Here is an 18,983-nt window from a genome sequence, read left to right on the forward strand (position 1 = left end):
GCAAACAAAAAAATGTGGGATGGGTGCCAGCAAAGCCATAGCAATATTCGATGACTAAACAATAACATTAGTTGCACTATAACGGTGACAAACGGTGCCCACAAACAGTTAGGGCCTACATAAAGTTGTCCCAACAGCAGAGTCCCAACAGCAGTCCCAACACCTTACCACTGCTACAGTTCATTCAGCCTCATTTACTGCCTTTAAAAAAAACATAGCTGATATGGCTTACTTGCTTAATGTGGTTTCTAATGACAATTGAGATGTACAAACTATGGTATACGGGGACGACAAGCGGATAAGAGGCAATCGGTAATTTCGATGATGACATTAATGAGCGAGAGACGACGGACGTAACAGTTAGTCAATATAACTATTTGTTCAGCACTTTTTAAACGTACAGCGACATAATTCAGAACATGGGTCGTTCTTACACATAAACAGACAATGAAATCTATTAGAATATTCGATGATTACATTTCTCTAAAACAGTTTATAGGCAAACAAGCAGACACCGGCCACGAACGATGTGTTTACAATACCGCGTTGGTGAAAATAGACCAAATTATTAGGGTGAGGCACATGAGCTACTAACAGTTTACTACACAATATACACTTAGATGTGTATACTGTAGTTAAGAAAGTAATACTATCTGGCATCCTACATCATTTATGAAGCAGCATATCCATTTTTGGAATCACGTTGTTGTGATGTGCTTGAACAGGAAAGTGGCGAGGCGGTCCATCTTGGGAAAATTTTGTAATCAAAGAGAAATGCCGGATTTACAATTCTGAGTTGAGTGACCGTTCAATACGTATTTTCCCGGTCTTAGCTCGTTTTCCCGAGTTCCCAGTTGTCTTGAACTCACTGTTAGCCACTGATTCCTTCCCAAATCACTCATTGTTGGATTTGCGATTTCCAACTTGTATAATGTTTATGTCCAATGGCCCTATTAGCACCAAGACGTTTTATCTCTAATTTCTATTCTTATGAAAAGGATTTGATTGTCGACTTGATTCATGGTGAGGACTGCTAGCTTGCTAGCTAAGATGTTGAAAGTATGATGTTGACATGATCAATCCAATCAAAGCTACTGTACATATAACGTGTTTTGATGTCATTCTGTGGCCAATGACCTTGAGCCTTCTTGGATAGGCACTTCTAATATAACTCTATGGCAGAACCCAAGGGGCAACATTTTTCGAGCTCTAACCTTAGAATTGGGAATGAGTACTGTCCCATGAGTGACAGAAAACTGAGCCAATCATGACAGAAAGCAGAGCCAAACAGGCGCAACACTCTGTATTTTCTGCTGGCTAGCCCCACCACCACAGAAATCACTGAGCTAGGCTGAAACACCTGCATTTTGGAGTTGCCTTACTCAAGAAAGTAAACAAGACACCATGTTTGTATGCGGCTTTATCAACTCAATTACGTTTTTTTTACATTGTTTGCAAACTAATATGTGACACATATTAATGCTAAAATTACAAGCAAAACAGGGAAGCCCCCCCCCATTTTTGATTTTGTATAAAAAAAAATAACTCAAAGTGTGGGGCTCAAATGACGGGTCGCCACTGCTTGCCATAAGTTTTGAAGTAGATTTAAGTCAAACTGTAACTTGGCCACTCAGAAACATTCACTGTCTTGGCCTTGTGTTTTAGGTTATTGTCCTGCTGAAAGTTGAATTAATCTCCCTGTGTCTGGTGGAAAGCAGACTGAACTAGGTTTTCCTCTAGGATTTTGCCTGTGCTTAGCTTCATTCTGTAAAAAAAAATTATCCCGAAAAACTCCCAGTCCTGAACGATAACAAGCATACCCATAACATGATGCAGCCACCACTGTGCTTGAAAATATGGAGAGTGGTACTCAGTAATGTGTTGTATTGGATTTGACCCAAACATAACACTTTGTGTTCAGGACAAAAAGGGAATTGCTTTGCCACATTTTTTCCAGTATTACTTTAATGCCTTGCTGCAAACAGGATGCATGTTTTGGAATATTTTTATTCTATACAGGCTTCCTTCTTTTCACTTTGTCAGTTAGGTTAGTATTGTTGAGTAACTACCATGTTGTTGATCCATCCTCAGTTTTCTCCTATCACAGCCATTAAACGATGTAACTGTTTTAAAGTTTCACGTGTGCTCCCTCTTCGGCCTCTAGGTCACCAGGCTGCTCGTTATGGCGCACACCTGTCACCATTCTTATGTGAATCAGCACATTATGACACTCACCTGGACTCCATCACCTCCTTGATTACCTGCCCTATATGTCACTCCCTTTGGTTCCTTCCCCAGGCATCATTGTTATGTCTGTGCGTTGTTTGTGTTTTCTTGTTCTGTATTATGTTACGTTTATTTATTAAAACACTCACTCCCTGAACTTGCTTCCCAACTCCCAGCGCACACGTTACATAAAGTCACCATTGGTGAAATATCGAGCGGTTTCCTTCCTCTCCGGCAACAGAGTTAGGAAGGACACCTTTATACACAATCCAAAGTGAAATTAATAACTTCACCATGCTCAAAGGGATATTCAATGTCTGTGTTTTTCATTTTTTCCCATCTACCAATACGTGCCCTTCTTTGCGAGGCATTGGAATACCTCCCTGGTCTTTGTAACTGGATCTTTGTTGGAAATTCACTGCTCAACTTAGGGACCTTACAAATAATTGTATGTATGGGGTACAGAGATGAGGCAGTCATTCAAAAATCATGTTAAACACTATTATTGCACACAGAGTCCATGCAACTCATTATGTGACTTGTGAACTTATTTTGGCTTGCCATAACAAAGGGGTGGAATACTTTTACATTTAAAAAATCTTTATTTAACTAGGCAAGTCAGTTAAGAACAAATTCTTATTTACAATGGAGGCCAAACCTTAACGACGCTGGGCCAATTGTGCGCTGCCCTATGGAAGTCCCAATCAAATCTGGTTGTGATACAGCACAGGATTGAACCAGGGTCTGTAATGACACCTCTAGCACTGAGATGCAGTGCCTTAGACATCTGCACCACTCGGGAGCCCTGGCTCAAGACATTTCAGCTTTTAATTTTTAATTAATTTTTCAAATGTTTGAAAAACATCATTACACTTTTACATTATGGGATATTGTGTGTATGCCAGTGACAAAAAACATCTACATTTAATACATTTTAAATGCAGGCTTAACACAACAAAATGTGGAAAAAGTCAAGGGGTGTGAATACTTTCTTTAGGCACTGTATGCATGATCAGTTTTTTTATTATTGGCTTCATGTCAATCAACTGGTGCTGAAATACCCTAATATGTTAAGCCCATGCTCTCTTGAAACATGGGTTTCAATTTAGGTTTAGTTTACATCTAAGTTATTTAGCATACGCTCTTATCCAGAGCAATTTACAGGAGCAATTAGGATCAGATGAAGTGCCTTAAAATCAGATTAAGTGCCTTGCTCAAGGGCACATCACATTCACCTAGTCGGTTCAGGGATTCAAACCAGTGACATTTTAATTACTGGCCAACGCTCTTAATGGCCACCCCATTACCGCTAGATTTAGATATTCAGGAGAACGTGTAGTTTCTCTAAAAGGTGTGTGTGCCTATGTGTGTGTGGGAGACTGAAGGTGACCAGAGTGGAATGTTGACAGAGCTTGTATGCCATTGTTGTAATGAGTGCACTGAGAGTCGGGAAGCAAGCTCAGGGAGTGATTATTCTAAGAAATAAAAGAAACAATGAACACGAAACACAACCAACGCACCGACATGAAAACAGAGTCAATAACACCCGAGGAAAGAACCAAGGGGAGTGACAGATATAGGGAAGATAATCAAGGAGGTGATGGAGTCCAGGTGAGTGTCATGAGGCGCAGGTGCGTGGGATAATCAGCAGCCTGATGACCTAGAGGCCGGAGAGGGAGTATACTTGACAATTGTATGAATACTTAGGATGCAACCTACTTTCTCTATGATTTGTAAGACCTTGACAGCCCTCAATCTTTCCAATTGGTGGACAGACATGACAAAGGAGAAGCCCTACACACAACGCTTGCCTCCTGGATACACATTTCAGGTTGGCGCTGGGCTCTGCACAGTTGACGACAGCATCAAGTGGCTCTTTGCTGAGAGAGAGCTAACATAAGGACTCGGATTTGTTTACATTGAAAGAGTGTGGGAGGGGTTTGGAATGCTTCAGACCATTCAGGTGAAAAATACTTATGTACTAGGGTCCGAACTCAAGTAAAAGTATCCATACACTGGATAGGTGCCGTGAAATGTGTTGTTTTACAGGATCAGCCATAGTAGTACGGTGCCACTGGAGAAAACTAGGTTTAAGTGACTTGCTCAAGGACACATCAGCAAATTCTTCACATTGACAGCTCGGGTATTCAAACGAGTGACCTTTTGGTTACTTGCCTAATGCTCTAACCACTAGGCTACCTGCCGCCCTAGATAGTGTGTGTCAGTGGTGCATGCAGTCAATTTGTTCCCTGCTGTTGACAAAGTGCGAGAGAGGGAGATTATGCAGGCTGAGGCAAGTCATCTGGCATCTGGTGCAGGATAACAAACCCCTATGTCTGCTGACACAGGGAAAAGGGAAAGAACAAGATAGCTGCTGCGCTGAGAGAGCCGGCTCACCTCCGTCGGGTTTTCCATTGTGCGTTCTTCTCTATCACAACTTCCCTTTGTGCTGCCAAAAAAGGCACCCCCAAAAGCATCTGAGAGTGCAGTTGTTTGGAATCAAAGTGACTGTCAATAATATAGTCGGTAGGGATACAGTTGTTTTCATGCAAATATGACCACCAAATATAAAGCGAGATTTGCGTTCAAGTTTTCCATGTATACCATGCACATACTTTTGTATTTATAGTGTATGGGAACACTCCTAGTGGATTTGGCTATTTAAGCCACACCCGTTGCTGACACGTGTATAAAATCAAGCACACAGCCATGCAATCTCCACAGAAAAACATTGGCAGTAGAATGGTGCCTTTCCAACAAGTCAGTTTGTAAATCAGGCCTTCATGGTCAAATTGCTGCAAAGAAACCACTACTAAATGACACCAATAAGAAGAAGAGACTTGCTTGGGCCAAGAAACATGAGTAATGGACATTAGATCGGTAGAAATCTGTTCTTTGGTCTGATGAGTCCAAATTTGGGATTTTTGGTTCCAACCGCCGTGTCTTTGTGAGATGTAGAGTAGGTTAACAGATAATCTCTGCATGTGTGGTTCCCACCGTGAAGCATGGAGGAGGAGTTGCGATGGTGTGGGGTTGCTTTGCTGGTGACACTCAGTGATTTATTTAGAACTCAAGACACACTTAACCAGCATGGCTACCACAGCATTCCGCAGCGATACGCCATCCCATCTGGTTTTAGCTTAGTGGGACTATCATTTGTTTTTCAACAGGACAATGACCCAACACACCTCCAGGCTGTGTAAGGGCCATTTGATCAATACGGAGAGTGATGGAGTGCTGCATCAGATGACCAGGCTTCTACAATAACCCGACCTCAACCAAATTGAGATGGTTTGGGAATAGTTGGACCACAGAGTGAACGAAAAGCAGCCAACAAGTGCTCAGCGTATGTGGGAACTCCTTCAAGACTGTTGGAAAACTATTCCAGGTGAAGCTAGTTGAGAGAATGCCAAGAGTGGGCAAAGCTGTCATCAAGGCAAATGGTGGCTACTTTGAAGTATCTAAAATATAAATATATTTTGATTTGTTTAACTCTTTTTTGGTTACTACATGATTCCATATGTGTTATTTCATAGTTTTGATGTCTTCACTATTATTCTACAATGTAGAAAATGGTGAAGATAAAGAAAAAACATTGAATGAGTAGGTGTGTCCAAACTTTTGACTGGAAAAAAGCCCCCCCCAGATGACACTGGGCAATTTGTGCACTGCCCTACGGGACTCCCGATCACAGCTGGTTGTGACACAGCCTGGGATCAAACCCAGGTCTGTAGTGAAACCTCAAGCACTGTGATGCAATGCCTTAGAACACTGTGCCACTCGGGAGGCCCTAGCACCAGAATTGTTTGTTGGGAGCTTCATGAAATGTGTTTCCATGGCCGAGCAGCCACACACATGCCTAAGATCACCATGTGCATTGCCAAGCGTCGGCTGGAGTGGTGTAAAGCTCGCCGCCCTTGGACTCTGGAGCAGTGGAAACGGGTTCTCTGGAGTGATGAATTATGCTTCACCATCTGGCAGTCCGACGGACAAATCTGGGTTTGACGGATGCCAGGAGAACGCTACCTGCTCGAATGCATAGTGCCAACTGTAAAGTTTGGTGGAGGAGGAATAATGGTCTGGGGCTGTTTTTCATGGTTGGGCTAGGCCTCTTAGTCCAGTGAAGGTAAATCTTAACGCTTCAGAATACAATTCAATTCTAGACGATTCTGTACTTCCAACTTCGTGGCAACAGTTTGGGAAAGGCCCTTTCCTGTTTTCAGCTTACAGAAATGGTTTGTTGAGATCAGTGTAAAAGAACATGACTGGCCTGTACAGAGCCCTGACCTCAACCCCATCGAACACCTTTGGGATGAATTGGAAAGCCGACTGCGAGCCAGGCCTAATCGCCCAACATCGGGGCACAACCTCACTAATGCTCTTGTGGCTGAATGGAAGCAAGTTCCCTCAGCAATGTTCCAACATCTAGTGGAAAGCCTTCCCAGAAGAGTGTAAGCTGTTATAGCAGCAAAGGGGGGACCAACTCCATATTAATGCCCATGATTTTGGAATGATATGTTTGACAAACAGGTGTCCACAAACTTTTGGTCATGTAGTGTATGTTATAGTCTACAAACAGAGTGGGTACTTTCTTTTCAAATAACTTTGCTGATTTTGACTGAATGATAAATAGACAAAGGTTACCATGGCAAAGCATAGATTAACGGTCAGAGGGCAGTCACAGACATATGACTAAAGGGGAGCATGCCGACGCTCCTTAAAAACCTGTCAATTGAGAAAGAAGTATGGTTGAAAGCAACGCTGGCAGCTCCGCTTTGAAAGAAATGCTACTGAGAATTATCTAGTGGTATCTGAACATGTAGATGCTTGTGTAGATACTGTAATTTAAACTCAAAAGGTGCTATACTGGAACTTGGCAAGTCTACATTCGTATCCCATCATTTTTCAGAGACTGAACCGTAAAGCTTGAGAGACTTCGTGAGATACTTACATGTATTTTACAATTCAAGCCATTGGAACCAGGATAAGTACTTAAGTCAAGGTTCCAAAATGGGTCTGTTGGAGTAGTCTGACGTAGTGTGGCAACATAAACAGAACTGTGAGTTCACCAGAGAGCTCTTCAAATATTCCCTAAAGTTGTTGGAACGTTCATTCATGAGATGAATTTACACTGCAGAAGTAGTTTTGAAACCTTTTTGTTTTGAGTTCTTTCATTGTTTCCTTTGAGACACACAGACTAGTGAGCAGGAACCCAATCTCTAACTGGGAAACATTGATTTGACGATTTGAGGAATCTCTTCACCCCAAGCGAGACCTGCCATCAAAATACTTTTCCTTAGCAGTGGTCTTTGGTGTTGCAACCAATTCATTCTTCGCTAACAAAGCAACTTAGATACATCACTGTCAATTCCTCATTCTTTCTCTCATTTCCCATCATATTAAATCCTCATCCTCTTCCTGCTAAACCATTTCTTCACTCAGTGTAATCACTTAGTTTGTGTGTACAACCTCTCAAGGCGTGCAGAATGCAGGTCTCTGGGGCTCGTTGTGTATAAATATTTATTCTCGATGGATTTCCTCCATCGTGCACATTCTTTATCTTTATGGCCTACTTGTTATCTACCAAAGGGTGTCTGAGTTAGTGAGGATAGTGCTCATACAGTGCATTCGGAAAAGTATTCAGACACCTTGACTTTTTCCACATTTTGTTACGTTACAGCCTTAATCTTACAGTCTCGAGTCTTCTTGGGTATGACGCTATAAGCTTGTCACACCGGTATTTGGAGAGTTTCTCCCATTCTTCTCTGCAGATCCTCTCAAGCTCTGTCAGGTTGGATAGGGAGTGTTGCTGCACAGCTATTTTCATGTCTCTCCAGAGATGTTTGATCAGGTTCAAGTCCGGGCTCTAGCTGGGCCACTCAAGGACATTCAGAGACTTGTCCTGAAGCCACTCCTGAAATGTCTTGGCTGTGTGCTTTGGTCGCTGTCCTGTTGGAAGGTGAACCTACGCCCAAGTCTGAGGTCCTAAGCGCTCTGGAGACAGGTATTCATCAAGGAACTCTCTTTGCTCTGTTCATCTTTCCCTCGATCCTGACTTGTCTCCCAGTCCATGCTGCTGAAAAACACCCCCACAGCATGATGCCACCACCATGCTTCACCGTAGGGATGGTGCCAGGTTTCCTCGAAACGTGCCGCTTAGCATTCAGGCCACAGAGTTCAATATTGGTTTCATCAGACCAGATGATCTTGTTTCTCATGGTTTGAGAGTCTTTAGGTGCCTTTTGTCAAACTCAAAGCGGGCTATCATGTGCCTTTTATTGAGGAGTGGCTTCCTTCTGGCCACTCTACCATAAAGGCCTGATTGGTGGAGTGCTGCAGAGATTGTTGTCCTTCTGAATGGTTCTCCCATCTCCACAGAGGAACTCTAGAGCTCTGTCAGAGTGCCCATCGGGTTCTTGGTCACCTCCCTGACCAAGACACTTCTCCCCTGATTGCTCCGTTTGGCTGGGCGGCCAGCTCTGGGAAGAGTCTTGGTGGTTCCAAACTTATTCCATTTACGAATGATGGAGGCCATGGTGTCCTTGGGGACCTTCAATGCTGCAGACATTTTTTTGGTACCCTTCCCCAGATCTGTGCCTCGCCACGATCCTGTCTCGGAGCTCTACAGATAATTCCTTTGACCACGTGGGTTGTTTTTTTTCTCTGACATTCTGTCAACTGTGGGACCTGATATAGACAGGTGTGTGCCTTTCCAAATCATGTCCAATCAATTGAATTTACCACAGGTGGACTCCAATCAAGTTGTAGAAACATCTCAAGTATGATCAATGGAAACAGGATGCACCTGAGCTCAATTTCGAGTCTCATAGCAAAAGGTCTGAATTCTTATGTAAATAAGGTATGTGTGTGTTTTTTAAATTTTAATAAATTAGTACAAATTTCTAAAAACCTGTTTCCACGTTGGCATTATGGGGTATTTTGTGTAGATTGCTGGGGATTTTTTTATATTTTTAATCCATTTTAGAATAAGGCTGTAATGTAACAAAATGTGGAAAAAGTCAAGGGGTCTGAATACTTTCCAAAGGCACTGTATATATACTGTGTGCAGTATGTGCTCAGTATGTAGGAGGAAAGTAAATGTTGCGCCTTTTTCCTGTTTCAGGCGTGAATTTAGATGGAAGCCACAACGGGTGCATTGAAAAGTCTGAGTACCTCAGCAGAAGCCTGTAACCGTCTTGGTTGGATGACGCAGTTTTCCCCTATACTTTCTTCTAAGGAAGAGAGGCTACCTTCTAATCAGGGGTGAAAGTAGAATAAATGTTTTCCCGGTACCCAACCTTCTAAATGTGCAAACGCTTGCGCCAAACATTTTTATGGACCTAATCATAAAATTACATATATAATCGATATTAATTCAATAGCTTCTCTGTGGGCCTAGTCGTAAAGATTTGTCATTTCACTTTTAAAATGTATTGTGCCATAAACACAGGCAGTCACGATGTTTTCATCTGATTATCAAACAATCACGTCAAAGGGCTCCTTTACTAGGCTACCTGCACACGTTCATCCACTCTCAACATATTACCAGCCTCCAAACAGTGGTGAATGGAAAGAGACATCTGTTATTCAAAACACCAAAACGTGTCATGGCATTGGCGATTGTCATTAGGCTAGCATTTATGCGTCCACTGCTGTCCTCGCGGGTCTCAGTGTCGGCCACTCATCGCTGCCTTGGCAGAATGTCTGTTTTTCTCGAAACCACGTCGCATTTTGGATCGTAGGCTATACCACCCGTTTTCAAGTCCATTTGCAAATTTTTCATGCCTCTGACTGGTACGGCGTACCCCCACGATTTATTTGCCGTACCAGATCGTACCACTTTACTTTCACCCCTTGGTTCTAATCTACAGTAAAGCAATCTTTAAATTTCAATTGGAGCCCGACCGATATATCGTCCGATAATTCCAGCGATAGCCGATATTCAATAAATGGGATGAAAAAAAGGAATCTCATGCTGATCTGAACACTTGCAACCATTCTCATGATGTCATTATTGTCACAATGTAAGAAATCAACATAACGTTTTTTTGTTTTTTGTTGTTGTATAACGGCAGATATATCGGTATCGGTAAGGTTTGTCCCCCATAAAATCATAATAAGTATCGGACCCCAAAAAACTATCGGTCGGTCTCTAGTTTCAATTGAAGACCAATTGTTTTCAGATTGGTATGGTAACAGCATCATAAGGTCACATTCATGACAAACTCCTTTGTTGTACACCAGACAGACATCCAGATGTTGTCTATGATAAGGGTGAGAGGGAATTTTCTAACACCTGCTTCCCTCACTACAGCTGTGTGTTCAGGGTATGAGGGAGGGATTGGGGGTGGGTAAGGTGGCGGTTTTTAGGGAATGAATGACATAGACAAAAGCCTCTTTTATAGCAACAGACGCCACCAGGGAGATTACCCCCCCAGAGCCATGGTCTGTAGGCGGGCACATTTTGTTGTCGTGTTTCACCGTTAGCTGGGGTTTGCCAAGGTGAGCAAGACACAGCTATCCAGAACTGTCCTGTAGGGACATGTCAGCTCTCTTTTACTGGGTTTTCCCCCAGTTTCCATCTGACAGACTGCGGTTCTGTGTTGTTCGACCTCATTGGATCTTCAAGCCCGTTGTTGAAATGCAACCCAACATCCACCACCACATGCTTGACTAAAACCAGTCACTTAGTCAGTTCTATTGGACTACTGTTGATGCCAGTTCAGCTGATTTCATCAACCAATCTGTGTGCAGTATGATGTGATGTTGCCTAGGGGTGGGCTTTATTCCATCTCAACTCAATTCATGTAAGAAATACATGTGCATACAAATCATCAATGGGGAAAAATGTGGAGCCATTTAGGATTATGTCAAGTGTTGAGTCTAGACATGATGATGCAAGAACAGATCACTGACCAGTGACCACCATCCTACTACAACAAAAAGTTACCACAGGCTACAAATCAATTCATTCGGTTTAGTATAAAATCACAAAAATACCTTAATTCAAATCTAAAATGTTTGTGTAAAAGTATATCTCCCTGAATATGTGAAATATTTTCCATTAGAGGTTCAGAATAAACTAAGGCAGTGTTTTCCAAATGGAGGGTTGGGACCTATTGGTTGGTCACAGTAAAAGCCTTCTCGGCTGCGGTTCAAAGTTGGGACTTGGCTACAAATGTGGTATTATTAATGTTAAGTGAAGGAAAGTAAAGTAAGGATAGAAGTCAATAGGCTATAGTTGGGTGATGTCTCCAAAAAGTTATCATATCTCAGGCTATCACAGACCAAAACATTGCTATCAGGTGATAAATACATCTGGTGTAAATCTGCCAGCGGTCCCAGTGGCATACAATGCATCACATAGAATGGGGCAGTCCTCAGTTTTTATGGGGCAGACCTGGAGTTTGGCTTTCTCTCTTGCACAAGTACTATGTTGTTCTCTAGTGTTTTAGTCAGTTGAGGCCTGTAAATGTAGCCTATTGTCTGCAAATCTGAACAATGAAATATTGGGCCTTTCTTTGAAACTCACACCCAACTAAGAAAATCAAACACATGCATCCCTCACATAAGGATGACATCTGGTCCAATGTCACCTGTTTCTAATAAGCATGGAACTTGTAACTCCCATTGGACCAAAAATATTTCAAAGCTCTTGATGGTCCTGAGTTATGAGTAATTAATTCATCTGCGTGTGGTTGTTATGAGCACACTGAATAGCTGACAACATGCTGGAGGGCTGTTTTCTTCTCATTAGATTTGGCCAAGTCTCACAAAGACGCTATTTTGGCTCTGCTGGTGAGTGGTTGTTCTCACCGTAGTTAGCATTTTTTCATCATGAATCCTGTTCTGAAGGCAGCTCTGCAGAGTGGTCACTAGCTGGCACAGCCACAATATCATAAAATATGATTTTAAACCTAACCTTAACCACACTGCTAACCCTAATTCCTAACCCGAACCTTAAATTAAGACCAAAAAGCTCATTTTTGTTTTCATACATTTTTACAATATAGTCAATTTTGACTTTACACCTGGCCTATCGAAGGGGAAATCACTCAGTTCTGCCACCAGGACAAGACTCATGACAATAAACGTCAACCTGCATTCTGCATAGAGACTTTTTTGGCTACAGTTCATTGCATCAGCTGAACCCCAAAAGATCTGAACTAACTGTCTTGTCACGTTGAGTGGCAAGCAAAAGATATATAGGCGATCTATTAAATAGGTATTATGTTGTTTATTTTTGAAATATTGGATGAAAAGTGAGCACCTGCCCTTGAATATTTTTGATGTTGCTTTGTCTTGCAACCTTCTTCAACACAGTATCAGCACTTTGATATTAGAGTAGGAGTGTCAAATGTTCAGGCTGCTGCACCGATACTATGGAGGCTCTAGTCTACAGTGCCTGGTTAAATTGTGTTTGAGAACTTATTTTTACTCTCTAAATGGTTAAATAAGTGAGAAATATATGTCATTGCAATAGTATATGTTGCCCACTCAAACTATTATCTCAAATTAACATGTTGAATTATTTAGCCATATTCAATTATTTTATATTGAGCAAATTTCCTTAATGTGGACAGTTTGTGTAACTACCTTACACAAGTTAGCATTTTCACCCCATAAATGACACATCCTTTTTACCTCAGATTGGGGATGTTAGTATAAATGTTTATAGTCATCACGATGACATAAGATCAATTGCCTAAATCCCTTGGCTGAATACAGTGTGCAACATCCTAAGTGGTGGAAAACTAGTGGTGGTGGAAAACTGTATTTTATTTTCCCATTTTTTTCCCCCCAACTGCCCGCCATTAAAGCTAGATAAGGAGGGAAATTATGCCTTTTCAGCCTGAACGGTGGGTGCTTTATGTACGAGCCAGCCTACATGGGACACGAGTGTATTACCAGTTGGGCACATAAATCCTAGACGATAGCGTAAATTTAGCGCCCACTATCGGCTGCCTAAGCTACTTACTAACCAAATTGGGGTTTCTTCCATACATCAAGGTTAGTGACATTGTGATCAAACATTTTTTTTAAAGATAGACATGAGATAAAATTGAATGGTTACAGAATTTACAGAATAACTTGGAGATAGGAGGGAAGGCTTCCTCATTCAAAGGCTGAAAAGCAGAAGTGTACCTGGTTACTTATTATGTTAGATCGTACAACTGATAGACATAAATGGGAAATATCTTAATGTCCATCTGCAAGGTTTGGAATGATGAGTTTTAGCAAGGAAGGTAGTGTGTACTAGTTCCTGATCACAACATCCAAGTCTTTCAAGCCTTTGTGAAAATGCACCACTGCATCAAAGCCTCTCATGTTAGACTTTTAATGGCCATTTAAAAATAGCTTGTTCACAAATTACAGCTTTTAAAAGGTACCCTTGGGCTGTCGGACGCGGAAGCATTTTTAAGACCTTTAAAACAAGAAAGAAACTACAATTCACCCTATTTCACCTCTACAACTGTCACCCCCTCCCCCCATAGAAAAAAGCCAGAGAAGGAAAAGTTTCCAAGCCTTCACAGCTGCTTTTTAGGAAACCAGTAAACTGTAATAAAGCGAAGCCAAAGATAGAGCAAGGATAAAGTGGTGAGAGGGTTCAGCCGTCCCCCCTTCCTCCGACCCCTCCCTGTCCTCCACCCAATCATCTCTCCACCCATTCAATTGACAGACTAATTCCCTCTAAATTCTCTGGAGGAAATTGACTAATAATGCCTTGGAGATTTATCTGTCCCGGAAGCCCAGCTCCTCCTGAGGTTCTCTATTAGAACGTTACAGTAATGTACCATGCTGCCATTTACTGTGATGACAATGTCTTGCCATGCAGCTATCTAAAAACATTAATTCCATTATCCATTTGATTTAGTTTAATGTAATTTTGTTTGTAGCCTAGATGTATGTGATTTTGTCAAAACAATAGCTTAATTTGCATTCTTTGAATGGTACTTAGTTGCACATACCTCTTTTCACAGGGATGGCCTCAGAAGACTCACCCATATGGCCTGAAGAAGACGACAAGATTTGATCATACTCAGGACACTCTGAAGGAACCATTGCACCTGTCGGGAGGTGTCTATCCAGAGACTGTGTTGCCATGGAATGGCACAGAGTCGATCTGGAATCGGCCTCGCTGTGGTGTTCCAGACTATCCTACTCAGAAGCAAAGTGGCAACTCGGACTACCACATGCAGAAGGGGGGCACCTTTGGAGGAAAGCAGCGGCGGAAGCGCTTCGTTGTCTTTGGGGGGCGCTGGGACAAGACTGACCTCACCTACAAGTAAGGTTATTCTTCTCTGGTCGATCTAGACCAGGTATTCCCAAACTGGGGTACGCCAAATAAAAATGTGATTCACATTAAAAAATAATAATAATAATAATAGTATTTTAGGGGGGAAAAATTCTAAAAATATCTTCACATTTTCAAACAGTCCATTAATATTTTCCAACGGGGCTATACATTTGGGTGAGGTTTTTTTCTCGCCTGAGTAGCCTCGTTTCACTGCCAAAAATGTAATTAAACCATCTAGTGTTCAGCGAAATAACAACACAATGTCAAATACAGGTAGCCTAGGTAGCCTAGTCAAATAATTAACATTCAATCACATTAACTGTTACTCTCTCGCGGGAAACTTTCACTCTTGCGCGGACATTTAGAAGCGAAACATGACAATTTGAAAAATAAGTCACAGGAGTTTTTTGAGCGAGAATAAAGACGACTTTTGAGTAGTAAGACATGTACAAAAGCAACAGATACCATTCATAAGAAGGGGCTAGAAGCGTCTTATATGGTGAGCTACCGAGTGGCTAGGACAGGCAAGCCCCATACTATTGTGGAGGACTTAATTCTTCTTACTGCCGCGGATATGGCTGGGACAATGTTTGGGGAAAAGGCCCAAAAAACTATACAGACAATGACTTCATCAAACAACACGGCGTTTCGCTGTTTCACGGCGCATCAGTGACATGGCAGAAGATGTTTTGAAACAATTACTGCTTTGCATACAAGCCAGTGAGTTATATGCATTACAGCTGGATGAGTCAACTGACGTGGCGGGCTTGACACAGATCCTGGTATATGTCCGTTACGTTTATGGGGGGTCAATTAAGGAAGACATCCTCTTCTGCAAACTACTGGAAACCAGGGCAACATGAGAGGATATTTTTAAAGTACTGGACAGGTTTGTGACATCAAATGGACTTTGGTGGTCAAGATGTGTTGGTGTCTGTACTGATGGCGTAAAAGCTATGACAGGGAGACTTAGTGGAGTGGTAACGCACGTGCAAGCAGTTTCTCCCAACGCCACTTGGGTACACTGCAGCATCCACCGAGAAGCTCTTGCTGCCAAGGGAATGCCTGACAGCTTGAGAGATGTTTTGGACACTACAGTGAAAATGGTTAACTTTGTTTAAGCAAGGCCCCTGAACTCTCATGTATTTTCTGCATTATACAATGATATACAGCGACCATGTAACAATTTTATAACATACAGAAGTGCACTGGTTATAAAGGGGCAAAGTATTGATATGATATTTTAAATTGAGAGACAAGCTTGAAGTTTTCTTTACTGACCATCATTTGCACTTGTCTGACCGCTTGCATGATGACGAGTTTCTCACACGACTGGCCTATCTGGGAGATGTTTTTTCTTGCCTGAATGATCTGAATCTAGGATTACAGGGACTCTCTGCAACTATATTCAATGTGCGGGACAAAATTGAGGCTATGATTAAGAAGTTGGAGCTCTTTTCTGTCTTTTCTGTCACACAGGTCTTTCCATCATTGTATGATTTTTTGTGTGCAAATGAAATCAAGCTTACGGACAATGTCAAATGTGATATAGCGAAGCACCTGTGTGAGCTGGGTGCGCAATTACGCAGGTACTTTCCGAAACGGATCACACAAACAACTGGATTCGTTATCCCTTTCATGCCCTGCCTCCAGTCCACTTACCGATATCTGAACAAGAGAGCCTCATCGAAATTGCAACAAGCGGTTCTGTGAAAATGTAATTTAATCAGAAGCCACTGCCAGATTTCTGGATTGGGCTGCGCTCAGATTTTCTTGCCTTGGCAAATCGCACTGTTAAGACACTGATGCCCTTTGCAACCACGTACCTATGTGAGAGTGGATTCTCTGCCCTCACTAGCATGAAAGCTAAATACAGGCACAGACTGTGTGTGGAAAATGATTTAAGACTGAGACTCTCTCCAATACAACCCAACATTGCAGAGTTATGTGCATCCTTTCAAGCACATCCTTCTCATTAACCTGTGGTGAGTTATTCACAATTGTTGATGAACAAATAAGGTTTTATATGTAAGATGGCTAAATAAAGAGAAAAATGATTGATTATTGTTATATTTTCTGCCCTGGTCCTATAAGAGCTCTTCATCACTTCCCATGAGCCGGGTTGTGACGACAAACTCACACTCATTCTTATGTTTAATAAATGTATCGCATAGTGTGTGGCAGGCTTACAATGACGGCAAAAACAACATTTGAGAGTGCGCTGACCCTGGTGCTAGAGGGGGTACGCACCTGGAGGTTGAATGTTTTGAAGGGGTGTGGGATTATACATTTGTTTTTATTTGTATTTTGTATGTAAATCACATTTTTATTTGGCGTACCCCAGTTTGGGAACCACTGCTCTAGACATATCCATGCATTGCTTTTTCACTGGGATCTGCTTTTCCTGAGTTTGCTCTGGAATTTTTATACATGGCGTGCAAATTCAAGAGGTTATCACTGATATCTGTAGTTTAGCCAGGAAGGACAGAGACACAAATGCAACCCCTGTCACGGTAGACTGGTTCACTTCTACAGTACACTGGCTGGCAAAGAAAGGCCGCTACTGGCTGACAAAGGCCGCTACTGGCTGACAAAGGCCGCTACTGGCTGGCAAAGGCCGCTACTGGCTGGCAAAGGCCGCTTACTGGCTGGCAAAGGCCGCTTACTGGCTGGCAAAGGCCACTACATTGTTCTGAATGAAAGGTGGGTAATGTGTACATCATATGTATCACGCTGGTCCCCAACCCAGCACCTCAGCTTATTTTATATGCTCAAAATCAAGAATCATTTGGGTTAGGCCACCCAGGTTACAGCTACTGAGAGGAGAGAGGAGCCTTTACACTGAAGCCAAAACTTGTAAAGAGACACATTTCAGTGAATGATCATTTACTTTGTTATAAAGGATAGTATGCCCAGTCTATGTAGATGTGTATTCAGTGTTTGGCTGCGTTCATGTTTTTGATAGAATTTGAAACCAGACATGGCAGAAAACTAGGAGGCACTACTTTTCTTTGCCTTTGAAGCACCTTTTGATTGACTCGGTGACCTCATGCCCTCGGGGTCATCTGCACTCCTCCCTGTGTTTGGACTGCCTCGCCTCTTCCATTAAAGTCAAAAGACGGGCCACACCGGACATTTGCCACCCACCCCCTCTGTCATTTGGAGTCAGAGGGGGTCGCGACCTGAAAAAACACAGCCATTTACAAGACAGTGTCAGAGCACTCAAGCATGTTACAGCAGAGCAGTCCACATGCTTCCTGGTGTCTCCACATACAGCTCAGCAGGAAGGGGGCTGTAGAGGGGAAAGGTCAAGCTAATAGTTACTTCCAGAGGAGTGTTATCAGAAGAGCAACACTGAGTCTTTGTTACAGAAAGCAATTTCTTTTTCAGCACGACAGTAAGTGTCACTCGTATTTTTTAAATTAGTCCACTGTTAATACAGTTCCAAAACATTTCAAGATATAGGATTTTCAAGAAGCAAAGTGTCACTTGCCACATCATGATGATGCCTGTGGGAAGTGACACTTTGCTTCTTGAAAGTCTAATATCTTTAAAACTTGACTTTTATTTATTTTATTTTTATTTCACCTTTATTTAACCAGGTAGGCTAGTTGAGAACAAGTTCTCATTTGCAACTGCGACCTGGCCAAGATAAAGCATAGCAGTGTGAACAGACAACAACACAGAGTTACACATGGAGTAAACAATAAACAAGTCAATAACATGGTAGAAAAAAGAGAATCTATATACAATGTGTGCAAAAGGCATGAGGTAGGCAATAAATCGAGTAATTACAATTTAGCAGATTAACACTGGAGTGATAAATCATCAGATGATCATGTGCAAGAAGAGATACTGGTGTGCAAAAGAGCAGAAAAGTAAATAGATAAAAGCAGTATGGGGGGTGAGGTAGGTAAATTGGGTGGGTAGTTTACAGATGGACTATGTACAGCTGCAGCGATCGGTTAGCTGCTCGGATAGCAGATTTTTAAAGTTGTTGAGGGAGATAAAAGTCTCCAACTTCAGAGATTTTTGCAATTCGTTCCAGTCGCAGGCAGCAGAGAACTGGAAGGAAAGGCGTCCAAATGAGGTTTTGGCTTTAGGGATGATCAGTGAGATACACCTGCTGGAGCGCGTGCTACGGGTGGGTGTAGCCATCGTGACCAGTGAACTGAGATAAGGCGGCACTTTACCTAGCATAGCCTTGTAGATGACCTGGAGCCAGTGGGTCTGACGACGAACATGTAGCGAGGGCCAGCCGACTAGGGCATACAGGTCGCAGTGGTGGGTCGTATAAGGTGCTTTAGTAACAAAACGGATGGCACTGTGATAGACTGCATCCAGTTTGCTGAGTAGAGTATTGGAAGCTATTTTGTAGATGACATCGCCGAAGTCGAGGATCGGTAGGATAGTCAGTTTTACTAGGGTAAGTTTTGGCGGCGTGAGTGAAGGAGGCTTT

General features: G+C 42.3%; 1 protein-coding gene across 1 annotated transcript in view; it reads left to right on the forward strand.

The window, feature by feature from the left end:
* Positions 1 to 18,983, forward strand: part of mmp11b (matrix metallopeptidase 11b) — a 38,816-nt gene that overhangs the window by 1,088 nt on the left and 18,745 nt on the right. The window contains exon 2 of the mRNA XM_055875270.1: positions 14,208 to 14,512. Coding sequence (XP_055731245.1) covers positions 14,208 to 14,512 — 305 coding nt within the window. The remainder of the gene's footprint in view (positions 1 to 14,207; positions 14,513 to 18,983) is intronic.

Source organism: Salvelinus fontinalis, chromosome 21, assembly GCF_029448725.1.
Source record: "Salvelinus fontinalis isolate EN_2023a chromosome 21, ASM2944872v1, whole genome shotgun sequence".
NCBI lineage: Eukaryota > Metazoa > Chordata > Actinopteri > Salmoniformes > Salmonidae > Salvelinus > Salvelinus fontinalis.